The 20,358-nt window shown below is 37.2% G+C and overlaps 1 protein-coding gene across 1 annotated transcript in view; it reads right to left on the reverse strand.

Moving 5' to 3' along the window:
- Adgrv1 (adhesion G protein-coupled receptor V1) overlaps positions 1–20,358 on the reverse strand; it is a 522,757-nt gene that overhangs the window by 94,897 nt on the left and 407,502 nt on the right. Inside the window, exon 85 of the mRNA XM_076857025.2 lies at positions 3,380–3,537. Coding sequence (XP_076713140.2) covers positions 3,380–3,537 — 158 coding nt within the window. The remainder of the gene's footprint in view (positions 1–3,379; positions 3,538–20,358) is intronic.

Genomic DNA, 20,358 nt, shown 5'->3' on the forward strand with positions numbered 1-20,358 from the left:
AATAAAATTTAGCAAGATTCAAACAGTGTCAAGTAATCCTGATTAGTGTAGATTAAAAATTTTGTTCCTGGAAATTTTGGATTGAGGTAAGTGGGGCCTATTTAAATGAAGGTTACTTAGAGTAGTTTACACATACAGTATAAAAAGGTCAGTCCAAGGTCAAAGTTGAACACTTAGTTTTGGGAAACAAAAAATCATGGAAAAAGAAAAAAAATAGTACTAATTAATTGTCAAAACGTTCAAGGGGCTATCTACAAATAGATCAACAAGAGAAATCATTTCATTTTGATAAAATGTATAATGGTTCCTCTTTTTTGGGGGAGTATTGTTCTATTGAACTCAGGAGCACTTGACCACTGAGCCACATCCCAAGCCCTATTTTGTATTTGACTTAGAGACGGGGTCTCACTGAGTTGCTTAGCCCCTCACTTTTGCTTAGGCTAGTTTTGAACTCACAATTCTCCTGCTTCAGCCTCCAGAGCCTCTGGAATTACAGGTGTGTGTAATCGTGCCGGGCCTAACAATTCCTTTTCTTTCTTTGTATTTAAATATATATATAATTGTAGATGGAAACAATGTCTTTGTTTTATTTATTTATTTTTTATGCAGATCGAACCCAGTGCCCCACACATGCGAGGCAAGTGCTCAACCACTGAGCTACAACCCCAGCCCCAAAATTTCCTCTTAATATTACATTTGGCTAGGATATCCATTTTAAACTGGTAGAATTTTATGGCATATTTATGATTATTAATTTAGTCATTTTTTCAATAAACAATAATTATGTTTCTGTTATCCACTGAGCACTCTGCAAGGCCCTAGAGATATAAAGATGAATAGTAAATATTAATTGACCTATTTAGTGAAGAAATCAACATACACACCTAAACCTAAACAAGTCACCATTCAGTTCTATGACAAGTGCTATGACACTAGGAGTAAATACTTTAAGGTCATGAAAGAGGAAACAGGTAATTCCAATCTGCAGCAATTCTGTTAAGAGGCAATTCCAAAGGCTTCACAGACAAGTTAGAATATTGAGACCTTTGGGAATTTCTGTAAGAGAAGTACAGTGAGGCCAGTGGGAACTACCTTATCAAACACACAATTTTTACTTAGATTACAGGATATTTTGAACAGCTTTGGGGAGTTAATGAACATTGACTATGGGAGGGTGAGAAGCCCCTTCCAGTTCTTTCATCCATCCTCATGCTCCCCTTTCACTGAGCACATAGGGTTATCAACTTATCACGAGATACTCAAAGTAGAGGCTTCCTTATGTGAGAGACATGGCAGGTGATTTTAGGAAAAGAATAAATAGATTGGCAATGTCAGGATGCAGAATAAACAGTGACTAACAGGGGAGATCTGTGGGGACTCTTAAGAGCTAAGAGTCTAGACTCTACTTTGGGCAAACAAGGAAGACCTTGTTTGACTACAGTGAAGTGAAAGTATTCACTTCATATTTTTGAAATATGACCTCTGAGATAGCAAAATGGTGAAGAAAAAGACTAGAAAGAGAGAGACTAATCAGAGTCCAAGTATTATCTCAACTATTGAACTGAATTATCATAGGAATAGGGGAATTAGAAATAACGTAATATTTGAAAAACAACAACAAAGCAATATTTCTATTAATATTTCATTTCAAGAGAGGACTCCCTACTTGAGATAGAATTGTGCTAGAACTTTCAGCGTTATGATGAATGCTTGAGGGCTGCTTTTCAGATAATTAGAGTATAGTTTTATCTATTACATCAGTGGTGGATCATATCCAAGAGGTGTATGGAGTGATTTAGGTCTGCAAAGATTAACTCATTGTGTTTGCCCCTCACATATCACCATTGATAATATGCAAACACTGGCCACTATTATTATAAATAAATAAACAAACTAAACAAAACTTATCATTTAAGGAAAGAAAAAACAACAACTTTTCTTTCCAAAAAATAACATCTGTTTCAATAAAATAAATCTAAGTTGAATAAAGCGCAGCTTTTGGATAAATTCTGTGTCTCCATAAAAATTAGGACTCAGGAGGCTGAGGCAAGAGGATTGCAATTTCAAAGCTAGTCTCAGCAACTTAGTGAGGACCTAAATAATAGTGAAACCCTGTCTAAAAATAACAAATAAAAAAGGTTTAGGGATGTAGTGGTAAAATACTCCTGGATTAGATCCCCAGTTCTCTCCACCATAAAAAAAGTAGTATTTCTACATTATGAATTATTTTTATTGAGGAATTTAAGATTACTCACAATTTTAAATAATATTTCTTCCTACATAATGATCACATGTGGAATGAGAGACAATAGAGAAGAACTATCTAGATAACAATATCTTAAAACCACCACACAAACTAATCAGAAAGTCTCTTTTCTTCATCATATTAGTAAATTTTTTTTTTTTTTTTTGTACCTTCCTGATCCAGTTCAGGAACTAGAAGACTTTTTTTTTTTTTAAATGTTAAAGTGACACCTTATAAGTGACAATATCTATTGAGTCCTTTAATATATTAGGCACTGTTTTAGAGATTTCCTATGTGCTATCCTGCTTAAATGTGACAGGCACTTAAAATGTGAATAATTCCTCTAAGACTGCCATTCGTTTGACTTCAGATCTGTAAAAGCTAAGAACAGAGAAGATCATGGGCCTAAGAGGGATCTTCAATGCTGTATCTTGATGACTCACACAACACTTCAGTGAGAGTTTTTGTCTGTAGGTGTGTGGTTATTGTTCCTAGTTAAGAAAATTCCCAGGAGACTGGAATCTAACGACAACAACAACAAAAAAAGAACCAGATCATAAAAACCTGTGTTAAGTGTGATTCAAAGGGAAAAAATGAACTGCAGTGAAAGCCCAATTTGAGCTGGAAAGACTTGCACTCTTAAGTAACCGGACATGTGTAGTCACTTAGGAAGCTGTCTGATTACATATGTTTTTAAACATCTGTCAGCACAATCAGAGCGCCACATGCAGAATATAGTGCTCGCAAGCATCGCGGAGGTTTGTTCAACTGTGAAGAAGTCTCAAAATCTCCAGGAAATAAATTGGTTTCACAAGCTGAGTGCAGATTATTATTGCATGAGTTGAGGAAAGCTTGGGAAGTGGCTCCCAGTCTGTGTGAGTCATTCACATGGACCTTAATACCTTTAGGACAAAACTTGACAGCAGCAGGCCAGCCTACAGGGCCCTGAAGAAAGAGATGTCAGAAGCACCAGAAGCAGGAGACACTGGGGAGGTAAGGCTTAGTTTAAGCCTTAAGAGCTAAAAGCTGAGCCTAACATTTTTCTGGGTTTTTTTGATTAAAAAATATTCACTAACATTTTCCCACTACTGAAAAGCTCCTATCTCCAAAATGCAAATAGAGTTCTTTTCAAACCTGCAGCGTTGGTTCTCCCTCTGAATACATCGTCGTAGGCTTTCCACTGTGGCTTCACCTGGTAGGCGTGGATGAACACCACGAACACTACCACCAGGCACATCAAAGGAACAAGAGCCGCGGTAAACAGGGCTGCGTAGACGTTTGGAATGAAACATCTGGAAGACAGTAAGGAAGAAAGAGCTCAGACAACTTCAATAAAAACGTTTTTTTTTTCAATTCAGAATGTGTCACTTCACTTATACTAGCTCTTTGTATCTAGATGGTGGCCAAATTGAAGCTTTGTTAGACAAGAGGCTACCTGCTGAAATCTACCCATGGCTTCACAAAGTAGGTTCTATGGAAGTTCCTGAGAAGCTCAGAAAACTTCAAAAAAGATTATGGTCAAGTAAGAGTGAGAGATGTACATTGTTTATATCTCAGAGATTCAGGGTGCAGATCTGCATTTAAAAAGACTGTAGGAAGTCACACAGTCATCATACCTGGACTCTGGAATCAGATTGTCACTGAATTCCAGCACTACATCTTAAATAATGAGTGACTGTTACATGAAAAAAATGGGTCCCTTCCTTTCTATTTCTCTTAGGGGCCTTATGATAGGACTCATGTTCCTTGGAACACACTTTGAGAATCATTGATTTGGTCACATCCATCTTATGTTTCAAATTAGTCCATGTTTTCCAGGGAGAGTCCAGGGCTCATTTCTAATGCCTCCCTCCATCTAACCTCAAATAAAGAAGAATACCATTAGGGCTTCAGGTCATGGGGCTGATTGTGGAGTTACTATGTCCTGATAGGCCTGATCAGTTTTCTATGGCTCTAAGGGCTGTGGCTGCTTCTGCATAGAAGGTGCTAGGCCATGGCTCTTTTCTTCTCCTTCCTCCTTCCTTCTTCTTTCCATCCTCTTACTTTCTCTATCTCCCCATCTTCTTTCCCCCTCTCCTTTTGGACTCCTCCTCCTGGCATAAGTCCAATTCAGGAAATAAAGGATGAAGGGTCATGGAATTACTAGGGAGCTAATCATAAAGCATTTCTTTGCCTGGCTTTGCCAACTTCATCTTCTTGGCCTAATTGTTCCTTGGGTAGCAGAGAAAGTATTCTTTTTTATTTTTTTATAGTTGTAGATGGACAGCATGCCTTTATTTGTTCAGTTATTTTATGTGGTGCTAAGGATCAAACCCAGTGCCTCACACATGCTAGATAAGCCCTCTGCCACTGAGCTACAGCCCCAGCTCGAGAGAAAGTATTCTTTAAAGGCAAATCTGAGGATTCCAGGGCTCCACCCTGTCACATTCACAATCCTGGCTTTTGAGCAGATGACAGTTTTGTCATTCCCTAGCTATACATTTCCCTAAGATCCCTTTGGTCTCTCAAAAATGAAGGTTATTTTCCATTTAGAAGCTATATGCTGTGCCATTGTATCTATTATTCCTGGAGTTTACATAGAACAACAGAGTCCAAAGTAAACTTTACATTATCTAAGTATATAATTTGGTTACAGTATAATAACCAGAAAAATAGTTTTAGAGATTCAACTGGAAATATTTACTAATGGGTCATATCATCCTCTGTTCTTTACTAGTATCTCCCATAAAATTCTTGCTGTTAAATTGGTTATCATCATCTAAAACTGTGCTTTTGAGATATGTATTCTTATATAAGATTTACTCCTTAAAATTTACAAGGCTATAAATTAATTATAAGAAATCATAATAGAAAAGAATATCTCTTCTATTTTTTTCTCCAATTCTTCTCCATTTTTGATACATAATATCTGTAAGCCTATATTATAATACAGCCATAAACATTGGACTTTGAAGAAAACTCAAGAAAAAGAACATATACCTGTATTTTGGATCTTGAAAATCTCAAGATCCAAAATACAGGTAATCAGAGAAATGCCCATTCACTTGGGAAAATAGTGCCTCAATTTTACATTTAAACTCAGATACATTACTAAAGGCCTTACTCAGATATCACTTTGAATTAACATGACCTGTTAAATGTATTCTTTGTGTAAACAAGACTCATCTTAACAGATACTTCAAAACATACTCCACATCTGCAGAGGGATGTCAGAATGATGAATTTCCTGGTTTTAGAATTTAATTTGAACAACACAAAGCCTGAATCCTTCCCTGAACACTCACCTGTATGCAGTAAGGCCTGTTTCTTTTAGATAAAAGGCCCATGATTAAATAAAACAGGCAAACACTAATGGCCTTGATATTAAATATATTTCTGCCTTACAAACAGTGTTCACATTGCTTACACATTATTTTGTACAGTGGCTTCAAATGATTTTTTTTTTCCATCTGAATGATGGATTTACAGACAGACTGGCCTAAAGCTGCTTAGATGAATTCAGAGACTAATGGAGGAACACACTGCCTTATGTTTTGCCTTGAAAACTGTCATCTCAGTTCAATTCGTGGATGATTATTAAACCTACTGTGACTTGTTCTAGTTGTATAAAGATTTGTCCAGAATACTAAGGCATAGGTATGATTTTCCAACACCCACACTTTCCTTTGGCCAACAACTGGAGAGGCTTACTTTTGTATTTGAAGAACTTGCCTAACATTTTCCTTTACCATGGAGAACAATTCTTGGAACACCATATCCAGATAACAATTCACCATCTTTGTTAAAGAATATAATAGACAAAGTAGACATGCAGGGGGCTGGAAGTAATCAGGTATGTCCACAGCACCTCTCAGGAAGAAAAGGGAATTCCCTGGGTTCTATTACTCTTAAAAATGTCCTTTAAAGTCCTCTTTACTTGTACGATGACATGGATCATTCATTCAGAAAGAAAATTACCTGATCCTGACTATCGCCCTTTTCTCTATTTCTATAGAGACCATGACTTCTCATGAGGAGTGGACCACTGAGACTCCCCTAACTTCATCATCCACATAATGTGGGTCAGATCACAAAGGAGTAGGGCTTTGGTTCCACAGCATGCTGGTCTTGTTGGCAGCTCCTTTTGCTGTCCATCTTACCTAAGGCACAGTAATATTGCAGGGCCCTCCCCATTGCCCACACCTGTCCAGTTGTGCCTCCACCCATCTCTCTTGAACAAAAACTACTTGTCTTTTATATTCTCTCTTAGTCCTTTTTCACTTCTGAGACACTAACATTTGCAAATGAGGTAGGGCTAGCTAAAAAGGGTTAAATCACAAGTACCCATAACAGACAAGGCTGTCTACTCCAGAAATTCAGTCCATGGAAAGTAGGTGGAACAAGCCATGTCACTGCACATCCCCAAATTATAGCTCCTATTCTTAACACCTTCTTATTTTAAATTCTCACTTAACATTTCCTTTAAAGCTAATGGGCATTTTTCTAATTTTCTTAGCAACATTGCCTGAATGGGATTTCTACTGGTATATAATAAAATTTACCACATATATTTAAAAGTGTCTAAGATAAATGAACTAGATCCTACCCTTGGGGGAATTTCCTCCAGTCCAACCGAATAAGTGGTGCAAAAAGGTAGTTTTGAGGATTAGATCACCTGAATGTGATATGGTGCTTTAGAAAACTGTGGATGGATAGACTAGTTTCTGAACTAAGGCTGGGAACAAATTCTTGGAAAAACCAAATGTGAGAAATGAGTAGACTGAATGCTATGCACACACCAGGACTGTGGAAGGAGTTGATTAACGTGCTGGCAGTCACTGCTTCAGGAACAGATCTGGCAGACCCCAGAAGAGGAGACAAAGACCATGAGGATTTGCTTTCTTATAAAAGAGCAAGGAGATTGTGTTCCTTGGAATCACCAGCTCATCCAGCTTCAAAGGACTCTGGTGACTCTTCTCTCTCTGGTTTTGGATGCTCTTCTGAGTTTCTGTAATCACATGACTAAGTTTTGCTGTTCCCTTTTAAATTTGAGTAGGTAATTTTTTTCCCCTTATTACTACCCACAGACAATGCCAATGTTTCAAAAATTTGTCAGGACTTCATTCTTTTCTCTATTTTTATCCAGATGAAACAAGTCAGTGCTGTCTCACGACCTTCAGTTCTCCTTCTTCCAAGTGTTCCCTCAGAACATTCACGATGCCTTAGGTCACTTTCTAATTTAGTAAGATTATTACCTCCCCTCAGTATCACTTTATCCTTACTGAAATGTTTTCATTCACATTACCTAACTTGATTTTTATAAATTTTTTGTGGGTGGCATGAGCATATTTCAGTTTCTTTACTTCTGTATGAAATCAGCCTAAGAAGGTGCTCAGAAGCTAAGGCATCCTCTTGAGAGTCCTAAACTCCACTTACAATCCCTAAAAGCCCCAGGCTGTGTGCTGGGAACTCCCTGTACAGGAGGTTGTGATTTGGATTCATTTAAGTTATATTTTAAATCTCAAGTTGACCCTGGCAGGCTGGAAGACTTGAAGAAATCCAGGCAGCTGGGTTCCATCTGGGTTTCATAGGTAATTTAAAAGGACAAAGGTAATGATATACTAATAAATGTTTGTTTCCAAGGTCTTCTTTGTAAGTAGTTCTCGATAGTCAGTGGTACTAGCTGTGATTCACAGGCTCCTGTGCCAACCTCTGCTGGGGCAACCCCTTTGTATTTTTTTTTTTCACGATAGGTGTATTCATCAAAAGCTACATATTTTGCTTCAACCAGCTTTTTCCTCTCCACCTGCAAACTCATGTTGATATCCTTCTTAACTTGGAGAGTAATGGAAATGGTCTGTCAGTTTCAGTCTACAAATTTACTTAAGGTATGGTCAATAAAGCATTGATCATTATTTATTGAAAACTAGTTTCTACTTTGTGTAGAATATATAATATACCTTTTATTGGTTTTATTCGTTGAAGCACACAGATATTATTCTTTATGTAGATGGTTATCCTTTATAAATAAAATTTATAACTAAGACTGAGAAATCATAAGCCAATAGTTATGGGTTCAATACTCCTTTACTTGCATGCCCAACTTACTTTCTTTCTAAAAATGATGCTCTTTTTCAACACAGGTTCACCTGTGAATCTATGTATATATGTGTGCATGTATTTGCATGTATATATGTATTTCCTGGTCCATCCAAAGTGACAGGAGAGGCTTAGAGAAACCCTATAAATACACTAACTTTAAAAAAACAACAACACATTTATGAAGACTCAATAAGAAGAAAATAGGTTTGGGCTTAACCACCTGCAAGATAGGAAAATATATTCCTCTCTCTTTGTGTTGTAGAGGATACAACAATTTCATACCAAGGGGATCCAACTGAATTCTAAAATGCACTTTTCTCCAAGTCTAAACTTTAAACAAAAATAATATGAAAATCAAATGGCAGATAAACTCTACAAAGTGAAATGGAATATAAAGATAGTGTGGACTTAGGATGGAGAAAAACTATATACAGTACTTTCCTAAGATGAATGAAATAATTCTTACATGCATTGTTACACACAAACATAATAATCCTATTAACTTTATTGTGTATGTGGAGAAAATGCCACTTAAATTATAAAAGGTCAAACTGCTTGTAGTATGAACAGGCTCATTTGCTTTCACTGTCACTTCTACAATTCTAAAATGAGCCCCACAGTTCCAGTAAGGATACATTAGAGTTAGTGGTGAATGTGCTTGTGTTCTCCTTGTGGACAGGGGCTATGATATTTTCTCTATATTTCTTTTCTTTTTTTTTTAAGAGAGAGAGAGAGAGAGAGAGAGAGAGAGAGAGAGAGAGAGAGAGAGAGAGAGAGAGATTTTTTTAAATGTTTATTTTTCAGTTTTCAGTGGACACAACATCTTTATTTTATTTTATGTGGTGCTGAGGATCGAACCCAGAGCCCCGCGCGTGCCAGGCGAGGGCGTTACCGCTTGAGCCACATCCCTAGCCCTTCTCTATGTTTCTTAAGGGCTTTGCACAATCAGATCCATAAGAAATGTTTAATTATTTCATTGATTTTTAACAATCTTTGAAAACCATTCACTTGAAAAAATATGAGTAGACAATCTTGTATTTCATGTAAAGCCAGATCAGTCCAAAGCCAAAAGGTGCCCTAGACGTGGTCCCTTCTATCAGGGAGATCTTAATTACAATAAATGCCCTATTTGCAGTTGTAGTGTTCTTCCATTAGCATCACCGGTGCTACCTGTTAAAAACACAGAACCTTATACCCCATCATACACTCATTCAGGAATCAGAACCTGCTCTCACGACATCCCCAGGTGTTCCCTATGTTAGTAAAAGTCTGAGAAGCTCTCTGCTAGCACACACTCAGGACATAATTCACAAATTAATCCTCACATCCCTTTGGCAGTGACTGTGTAATACAGGAAGAACCAGACCCAGAGGTTTCAGAGCACATGACAGTCCTGGCAGCCTGAAGAACCAGAGGGAAAGAAAAACAGCAGGAGAAAAATGATAAGAGAAGCAGAGACTGAAGATATTTAGAAGCCAAGATGAGCAATCTGAATGTCAAGCTGAAGAAAAAAAATAGAGCTTATAATAAAGTGAGAGAACCCAATAGATCTACAGAGTGGCAGGACAAGGTGTGAAGGTGAGTGCTGGACTACAGTGGGTATGGATGAGAGGGGAAAATTCACTTCTGATGCATCAAAACAACTTTTGAAGGAAGAAGGTTCCTATGCTTGTGAGTGCAATATGTGTATCTTTATCCTTACACCCCCCATGCACAGATGACCAGCCCTGAGATGCATGCCTGACCCAAAGAAGCCATGTTTCTGGCTTGCCCCTAACTTACAACTTGGGACTCTGCTCTAGAAATGAAGCTGAGACAATCAGGTTTCTGGGTGTTTCTTTTTTTTTTTTTTTTTTTTTTTTTTTAGCTATTGAGAATTTGACATAGAGAGTCGTCAGTTAATGATGAGCACTAGAACAGAAAAATGGCCTTATAGGAGTAAATACACAATGAATGTTCAGAAAAAAAAAAAAGAATAAAGAAAGCAGGGAAAGGGTGGGAAGAGAGTTCAGATGTTCACAACAACCCAGAAGTGAGAAACTCTGCGGTCCCTGAAAACCAGAGTATAACTTTGGTTTCCAGCTTCTAATTCCAGGTCCTCTGAGGTTAAAGGTACCTAATTTCTTGCTTTGAATATCCACAGGAATTGCTGTGGTACACTTCTATAGCTCTCCCCACCTGAACTTGAAGTAACTTTAGTGGGATTTTATATGCAATATAATGGCCATAGTTAAACCAATGGTGGGGAGCAAGTGATAGAGATCTCTGAGAGTGAGCACACAACTGTTTGTTAAAAGACGTCACTCTTGAGGCTATCAGTTCCATGTCTACCTGTTTAAGAACTTACTTTGCACTGTGGTTAGGGTTACTAACTCTATGCATTGACAGCTGCCTCAGAAAAAGGTCAACAGACAATCAAGAAGCTTATTTTAAAGTACTTAATATGTACTCATATGTTTATATTATTTGGAAGGATTAAGGAAAGAAAAATGTGGATAAAACAGCAATATTATTTCATCAAGTTAAAAAAGAACATATTTTAATTCATTGACTATTAAACTAACTAAAATTTTGAAGCAGTTATATGCATTAAAATACCATCATATGTATAATTAGTTCCTGGTGAATAAGACAGAGTTGCCCATATCCATTAAAAAAGACAAACTATATTTACAGATAACTCCAAAGATAAATAATAGACTAAAAAGTATTAATAGGAAAGATGAAAACAAATCTGCAAATCATGATATGACAAATAATTTTTTCCCCAAGAAACTTAAGTCTGCTTGAGCAGCCTGTTCCCTGAACAATTTGATGATACTGTTACAATCTGTTGGACCCCAGCTTGCCAACTTCACACTAGATAGGTTCCAGTGAATTGAACCCCTTCAGCATGTCATCAGAATAAGATTAAGCTGATATGTTATTGTTTGCTTGTACTAATGCTCTGTTTTCTCTTATAAAACCAAATTGGTCAGGTGCAGTGACACATGCCTGTAATCCCAGTGGCTCAGGAAGCTGAGGCCAGATGATCTTGAGTTCAAAACCAGCCTCAGCAAAAGCAAGGCACTTAACAACTCAGTGAGACTCTGTCTCTAAATAAAATACAAAATAGGGCTGGGGATATGACTCAGTGGTTGAGTACCCCTGAGATAATCCCAGGTACCAAAAAAAAAAAAAAAAACCAAAACCAAAAACAACAACAACAACAAAAAAAAAACAAAACAAACAAACAACAACAACAAAAAGCAAAGACAAAACCAAACCAAAATGAAAACAAAAAACAAATTGGTATTAGAAAATGTCATTGTTCTTGGGCATTCAAAGGTATCCTGCCCCTCTTCTTTATCACCAAGCCTCTAAGAAGATGGCTTAAACATTTTTATAATCATACCACTCCTTGTTCCTGAGGGTGGTAAAATTATAGGTTTTTATAATTTTCTTTTTACAAAAAAATACATTTACAGAGGTAATTATCAGATTACAAGATTCGTGTTCAAGAGTTTATTGATGTCCTCTGCACCCTCTTTACGCCATGTGACTTCATTGACAGCACTGGTGGACAATGGCTATCCAAATATAACTGTCAGGAAAGCAGCTGCAGGTGAAGTTCAGTGCTCATTTTGCAGACAGGGTGCATATCTTTCGTTAATGTTATAGACACATTTATTTTAAAAATTTTTATATAGAAGCTATTTTTACCCTTCATGTTTTTTAAAAATGATACTTCCATGAACTCAAAACATTAACAGCTTAGAAAAATTGGGGTTCACATGACATGTTAGCATACTTTTTGTTTTGATACCAGGGATTTAACCCAGGGGCTTTAACCACTGAGGCACATCTCCAGCCTGTTTTATTTTTTACTTTGAGACATGGTCTTGCTAAGTTACTCAGGGGCTGGCTAAGTTGCTGACACTGACTTTGAACTTGCTATCCTCCTGTCTCAGCCTCCCTAGCTTCTGGGATTACAGGCATGCACCACCACGCTTGGCTGTTAGCATAAACCATATTTCCTTTTCTTGATGAAAAAGTTTGTAGGCTTTGAAGTGATCCCTCCCAAATATTCTTATAATAATCTTGTGTATGCTTCATTTACATACCATGATAAATGTGATAAAGGAAGTGTAGTTCTCTGCTTATGAGAGTGTTACCAGGGTATACTCTATTGAGGATACAGGGTTTGAGGGGCAGAAAATCTTTATAGCACAGTGATAATTTCTCAAAGGGGCAAAAACGGTTTTGTAGAAGGGTAATTCAACTCTTAATTATTTACCATATTTTGCAGAACAGTGGCCACATTACAGGGTAATTACCATATCCATTCTCCATGGCCTAATTGCCCTGGAAATTAGGTCTATAGATTCCTCTGGATTACTTCTTCAATATTCCTTGCAATGTTCAGCACTCAGTCACACCTTTGAACCTTCTATCTTCATGTGGAAATTTATATCAGATTGCAATAACTGGTGCTCTTAAATGATAACATCATTAAGCCAGGTGTGGTGGTACATAACTGTAATCCCCAGTGGCTTGGGAAACTGAGGCAGAAGGATCATAAGTTCAAAGCCAGCCTCAGCAAAAGTGAGGTGCTAAGCAACCCAGTGAGACCTTTTCTCTAAATAAAATACAAAATAGGGCTGGGGATATGTCTCAGTAGTCGAGTGCCCTTGAGTTCAATCCCCGGAACCCCTCCAAAAAAATCATTAAGAAATTGTTCATTGAAGTTAGTCATCCTCTATGTAAAATATACTATATACTTCCTCAAACTCTAAGTAAAATTTAAGCATAGTGTCTGAATACAGTAAGGACACCTCACCATTGAAAGAAAAGTGTGAGTAAGTGAGGTTAAAAGTCAATCATTTTAAGGTCATTATCTCATTGTAGATCATAGAGTTAGGTCTCAACTCTTGTAACTCTATTGCAGAGCCCATTTCAATCCTCTTAGGCTGAATTATAAAAAGTTTATTGATGTGATAATTGCTCATATTTGTGGGATATAATGTGGTGTTTAAATACTCAAGTAATGATCAATCCAGGGTAATTACCATATCCATTCTCCATGGCTAAAGATTGCATAAGGTTCAGACATCCTCCAAGGCCCACTGTGATTGGAGGTTTGCTCCCCAAAGTGGCTGCACTGACATTTGGAACCTTTAAGAGGTGGTTCCTAGTGGGAGCTCCAAGGGTTATTGGGAGCATAAGGGACTTCACATGTGACCTTTTGAGATCTTAAGACAGGGTTGCTATAAAAGGAGCAGCTGTTCTCACCCAGCTCTCTCTGTTTTCATGCTCCAGATAGAATCTTCTTGTCCCACAGGTGTTCCCACCACTGTTACCCACAATAAGGCGAAGTAGTCAAAGGGCAGTCCTGCATGTGCTCTTTGGATTCTGATGTGATAGGTAAATAATACTCTTTTCTTCATAATCAGCCTTTTCCAGATATCTTTCTTAAGAGTGATAAAGAGCTGGCTAATATATACACTAACCATTTCTTTGTGGTAGAAGCATTCAATAAACCTCTGTTCTAGCCATTTAGAAATATGCAGCATTGTTAACTATGTTTACCTAACTGTACTACAGAGCAACAAACCTTCTTTCTTCCTGTTGTACATTTGCAGTCATTGACCAGCCACCCCACCAACCTGCCCCTTCTCTCGGGTGAAGAAGGTTTTTGCTCTCCAGGTTCTGGTAACCACTGTTCTACTCTCAACTTCCAGGAGATTAACTTTTCCATATTCCACATGAGTGAGATCATGCGGATTTGTCTTTCTGTGCCTGGCATATTTATTTTATGGAATGTCCTTCAGTTCTACCCATGTTGCTGTAATCGGCAGAAATCCATCTTTTTTTTTTTTTTTTTTTTGGCTGTGTAACATTCTATTTTCTTTATCTATTCATCTTTTGTCAAACACACAGGATGAATACAATCTTGCTAATCACGAATAGTGCTACAACAAACACAGAAGCACCTCTTTAACATACTGATTTAATTTCCTTGGTATTTATAACTCAGTAGTGAGATTGCTGGACCATATGGGGATTCTATTTTGAGGTGTTTTTTTTTCTGTTTCCTGTAATAGATATATTAATTCACATTACCATTAACATTTTATGTTTCTGTTCTACACAGCCTTGTTGTGATTTCTTGTCTTTTCAGTAGCCAGTCTGAGGTAAAATGATGTCTCATTGTGGTTGTGATTTTCATTTACCTGATAGTTATGTTGAACATCTTTTCATATACATGTTTGGCATTTACTCGTATGTCTTCCTTTGAGAAAAGTCTACTCAGGTTTTTGTCAATCTTCTAATTAGGTTATTTGATGAAGATGATGATGATAATGATGCTATTGAATATTTGGAATTCCTTATATATTCTGAATATTATTTGAAAATATTTTCATTCATTGCACACAATGTCTCTCCACTTTTTTGATTGTCTCCTTTGCTGTGCAGAAAAGAATATTTTTCGTTGGATGTAATCCCGTATGTCTATTTTTGCTTTTAGTGCCTGTGCTTTTCAGGTCCTATCCCAAAAATTCTTGCCCAGACCAACATCTTGTAGTGTTTCTCCTGTTTTCTTCAGGTAGTTTCATAGTTGTGGGTCTCATATTTAAGTCTTTAACCCAGTTTGAGTGATTTTTTCATAACTGATAAGGGAGGGGTTTGGTTTCATGTGGATATCGAGCCTTCTCAGCACCACTTATTGAAGAAGGTGCCCTTTCCCAAATGTGTGTTTTTGGTGCTATGTTAAGTCAGCTTTTTGTTGCTGTGGCCAAAATACCCAATAAGAATAACCTGAGAAAAAGTTCATTTGGGGTTCATGATTTCAGGCGTGAAGTCCATGTTTGGCTGACTCCATTGCTCTAGGCTGGAAATGAAGTAGAAGTGTGAAAGGGAATGGTGGAGAAAGGTTTCTCAGATCATGGTAGCCAGGAAGGAGAGGAGAGGGAGGGAGAAAGGGGGGAGGGGAGAAGGAGCCAAGGACAAATATAATCCATTAATCCATCAAAGGGATTAATCCACTGATGAGGTTACAGCTCTCATCATCATTTCCCCACTGAACATTCCTACATGAGCTTTTTGGGGGACACCTTATGTCCAAATGTTAATAGGTGCCTTTGTCAAGACATAATTGGCTGTAAATATGTAGGGTTATTTCTGTTTCTCCATCCTATTCCATTGGTTTATATATTTGTTTTTCTGCCAATGCCATGCTATTTTGGTTATTACTGTTTTGTAATATATTTAGAAGTAAGGTAGTATGATGCCTCCAGTTTGTTCATTTTTTCTAGAGACTGATTTGGCTACTCAGGGTCTTTGCATATTTTAGGATTGTTTTTCCATTTCTATGAAGATTGTCATTGTTATTTTAATGGGGTTACATGAATCTATAGATTTTTTTTGGTAGTATGGACATGTTAACATTAATAATTCTTCCAATCCATGAACTTGGGATGTATTTCTATCTATTTTATGTTCTCTTAAATTTCCTGCATTAATGTTTTATTGAACAAATATTTTAGAAGGTTGATATTTGCTGAATAGTGGTTGTACATCAAAAATGCATTCTAAGATATCTGAATGCTCTTAATATGCTCAATATGTGGTTTCTAGAGCTGATTGATGACGATACTATTTTTTTAAAGACTTTTTTTTAAGGTGGACACAATACATCTTTATTTATTTTTATGTGGTGCTGGGGATCGAACCCTGTGCCTCACATGTGGGAAGCAAGCACTTTACCGCTGAGCTATAACCCCAGACCCCAGTGATACTATTAATTGCTAATTACTTGTCATTTTTGTATGCTCTGCAATATTACACTTATAGCAGGAAACTTAAGAAATGTTGAGTTCCTAACTCCTTCCTTAAAATGTCCCGGAACAAGAAAAATATAAGGTAACAATGAGAGAACATTATAAAAATCCAATAATACACTGACAATATATGAGGGATATCTAGTTAATGTTTAAAAGGTTAAGAAAAATGAGTCAAATGCCTGGGGAAAACTTGAGATAGACATCATGGATTAATTTCAAAAAAGAAAAGTAAAACTGGAACTAAAGGAGATAGAGGCCAAACTTCTATCCACTTTATGGGAAATTCTTAGTTTTAAGGGGAAAACAGTACATTTCATTTTCCTTGAAGCTTTAAAATCTTAAAGCTTAGATCATGCAGATACAGAAGTAAGATTTTTAAAGCTCCAAGTTTCAAGCTGGAAACCAGATAAACAAATATCATGCAGTCTCCTTCATGATTTGTGTGAAGAAGTTTCTCAAAAGAAAAATGATGTTGCTAATACTGGTATAAGGTGGAGGCAAGGGCAGAGTAGGTAGAAGCTCTTAATGATTAATTAAGATAATTTACTTACAAAACCATAGTGTTAAGAATGGAGACTCTGGAGCCAGATTATTTGGAATAACACCAGGCTCATCTCTACTGACTTTATAATTTGGACCAATATTTAGCTTCTTTATACCTCAGTTTCCCAAATACAAAATGGGAGAACAACAGCATCTACCTCAGAGGAGTGTAATAAAAAACAAATGAGTCAATTTAGGTAAAGATCATGGATCAGAGCTGTAGATACTCAATAAAAGATAGAGATAAATATGGTTATTATGATCATCTCTGACTAAACCAAAATCCTCTTATGTACATACTAGACTTAATCTGTATTCAGAGTAAAAGAAGATGCCAAATAGCAGGCGGAAGTGTGAATATTCATCACATTTGTTTGTATGTAAGGGAATTGCTGAATAGTTGTGTTCAATTAAAAGAAAATCTTTCAACTGGGGCAGCCAGTGAAGATTTCATAGAAGGGATGTGGGAATCCAGCCCCTTCATTCTTGAATTTCTTACCAATCAGCAGATGCTATGTTTCTCAGTCATGCAAATAAGATTATTTGCCTGTGTCCATAACATCTCTGCATGAGAGGAAGGAGGAAAACTTTCCTTTCACTGCTTTTCCCCATGACTCACATGTATTTCTGCAAAATCAGTGTTGAAACCTGGCTACGAGTCAAAATGTTGAATTAGTTATGGACGATTTGACTCAAGGAAGACCAGACTGCCATGGTCACACCACCATAGGCTGATGAGCCAGCCTGACCAGATGTGTCAGCAGAAGTGGACTGACCCATCAGTTCACAGATATCACTAGGGATTTGAACTGATGGTTTTCACCTGCCACACTGCTGTCCCCTCCTCTCCTCTACCGCCCCCCTGGCCTAAAACCTCTAGAGATGGAAAAGGGTGTGGATGAGAAAGGCCAAGTACCTGATGGCTTTCTATAAGAGCAAGTGTTTTCTAGCGTCTTGGAGCCAGTATCCTGGATGGATCCAAGTGTTGACTATCAGAAAGCAGGATGTAGTGAATCTACCCATCACTCTGAGCTACCCTCTGGAAAAACAACAGCATTTCCTCATCTCAGTTAAAAAAAAATTCTTTGTAGAATCTTACAATTAGAAGTGATAGAAATAGAACAAGTCATCCTAGACTCCTTCTTGCTTTGTGGGGGATGACACAAGGACCCCGGATGCCTGCCCAGTGCAAAACTCAGACCAGTGCTGTAATGGTCTCCAAAGCACAGATCAGACTCAATGGAAAAATAGTCTAAAAGGTTTTCAGGGACCAAATTCTGCTGATAATCAAAAATTCTTTAAAGGAAGTATTCCAAGTATTTTATTTTACTTTGTATATGAATTCTTAAGGGCTAGGGGACAATGGAATAAATCATAGCATAAACACTGAACATGCACATTTCTGAGCATAATACTCACTAGCAATAACCCTGCAACATAGACCATGCTTGTTCCTCCCATGAAAGTTTTTAATGACACATTAAAATGTTTTCAAAATATAAAAATCCATACAATACATTTCATTCAGTTAGAGAGATGGCAAAGATAGAAGGAAATAGCAACAAATCCAAACTGGTATTCTGGCACTCATAAGCCCCCCTTCCACTAATGTTCCTTCCCCGTCTCTAAAAAAATTTGGCTTCTGTTGAGCAATATTTTATCATAAGGAATTTATTTCTGTCAACAGGATGTTCCTGTTATTTTCAAGTCCTGTAGTTTCAACAACAGGATTTCAAGGCAGTGAAATGAAATGGGAATGGCAGAGGAACATTAATTTCTGAGAAATAGTCCAAAAATCTGCTTTAAAAAAGAGGGGACTGTCTCCTTATTAACTTTCTGAATTTCTTTTCATTTTCAAAAAGTATCATGATCTAGTATTCAGTAAAAAATTTTGGCTAAAGTTCTTAACTTTTTAAATTATTGCCAAACTTCTTAATGTTAATGCTGGGCTGAGTAGTCTTCAAAAACTTCCCTTTATGATGTTATACTAGTTTTTTCTTTCATCTAACTTTCTTCAAATAAAAGTTGCATGACCTAAAAATTGAAGTAATTTAAAAAACACGCAGATAATTAAAAAATTCAGGAGTATGATTTGCAAGCCACCTGAGAGGGTATCATGTACTTTTATATTATCACATTTTTGCCAATGTCAGGGAAGCTTTTCATGATTTGTGTGGAAGACTATTACTTAGGTGTCTGGATGGGAGTCAGGAAGAATCATCTCCTCTGGATCTAATGCTTGCTTGAAGATAACACTGCCTGCCATCATCAGGAACAGAGACTTATTGAACTGGGGTTGGTAATGGTGGATATATACCAAAGCCCACTAAGGCCTGAGACATTCTGAATTTAAGATAGAAAGAGCATGATGGTTTCACAAAACCAGAGTGAGAAAGCGAGTGCTTACAGATGTGGACACTGAACAATGTGCCTGGCTTTGAACCCCAGCACTGATGTTGAATACTTCTATGACTGGCATGAGTGAAGTTACCTCCCTGAACCTCATAAGACTTGTTTGTATCATTTGAACAATTTTTTTCTTTTTTCAAATTTCTTTTTTTTTTTTTTTTTTGGTGAGGGATATATGAGAAAGTCAAATTATAGTACATGTGATAAATAATAAAGGATGGAAAATCTAAGTATGTGAATTGGTTTAATTACTTTGCTCAAATAATATATTTTCTAACCATGTGTGGCACATAACTGTATTCATATTCCATTTCATGTGATACTCAAATAGTTGGTAATTTTTTTTTTTTTTCAACAGCAAGCTTGTCAGAGATCCTATTGCGTAGTCATCACTAACCCTAACCCTGCTACTATTTCTCAGAAGAGCAAGCATTTCCTTCAGAGCCTCCACAGTAGCAACTTAAATGTGAAAGTCCTGGGTCAACGTTCAGTCGTTTAAAAACAAGGGACACACACATCCCTTTAAAATATGTGTCAAAACTTGGTACATTGGTGTATACCTGTAATCCGAGCTACTTAAGAGGATAAAGCAGGAGGATTGCAAGTTCAAGACCACTTTGGGCAACACTGCACCTCCCTGGATTCAATCCAAGGTATCACAACAAATGTGAAAAAATGTGTAAATCTCTGTCTGGTTCTGCCAAGGTAATCAAAATTGTCTACAGTAATTCATAGATTTAAAGCCACAGAGAGGTGAGACAGTGGTTAATCTTCAAGTTGGGCTCTGGAATGCTTACTTACAGGTGTTCTCTGTGGTTGCTGTTTTGAAGGACAGAGGAGCACATAAAAGCTCAGTGTCTTCCTCCATTATGACTAAGCTGTTATTTTCACAGTTATTATACTTGGATTCTGAAGACATATTCATTGGCAGTTAAGGCAAGCATTGTTATAAGCTCTGGCACAGTTTAAATGGTGTATTTTTCCAAAATTATATATCAAAACCTTAACCCCCAAGGTGACACTATTAGGAGGTGAAGCCTTTGGAAAGTGATTAGGTCATGAAGGCAGAGCACTTCAAAGGAATTAGTTCCCTAATAAAAGACCCCAGAGAGCTGCTTTGCTCTCTCTAGCATGCAAGGTTACAGCAGGAAGATAGCTGTCTTTTAAAGTAGGAAGAGGGTCCTTGCCAGACTAAATACCTGCCCTTACCTTGATCTTGGACTCCCCAGCCAAGACTTCAAAACTGTGAGACACAAA

The sequence above is a fragment of the Callospermophilus lateralis genome, chromosome 5 (assembly GCF_048772815.1).
Source record: "Callospermophilus lateralis isolate mCalLat2 chromosome 5, mCalLat2.hap1, whole genome shotgun sequence".
NCBI lineage: Eukaryota > Metazoa > Chordata > Mammalia > Rodentia > Sciuridae > Callospermophilus > Callospermophilus lateralis.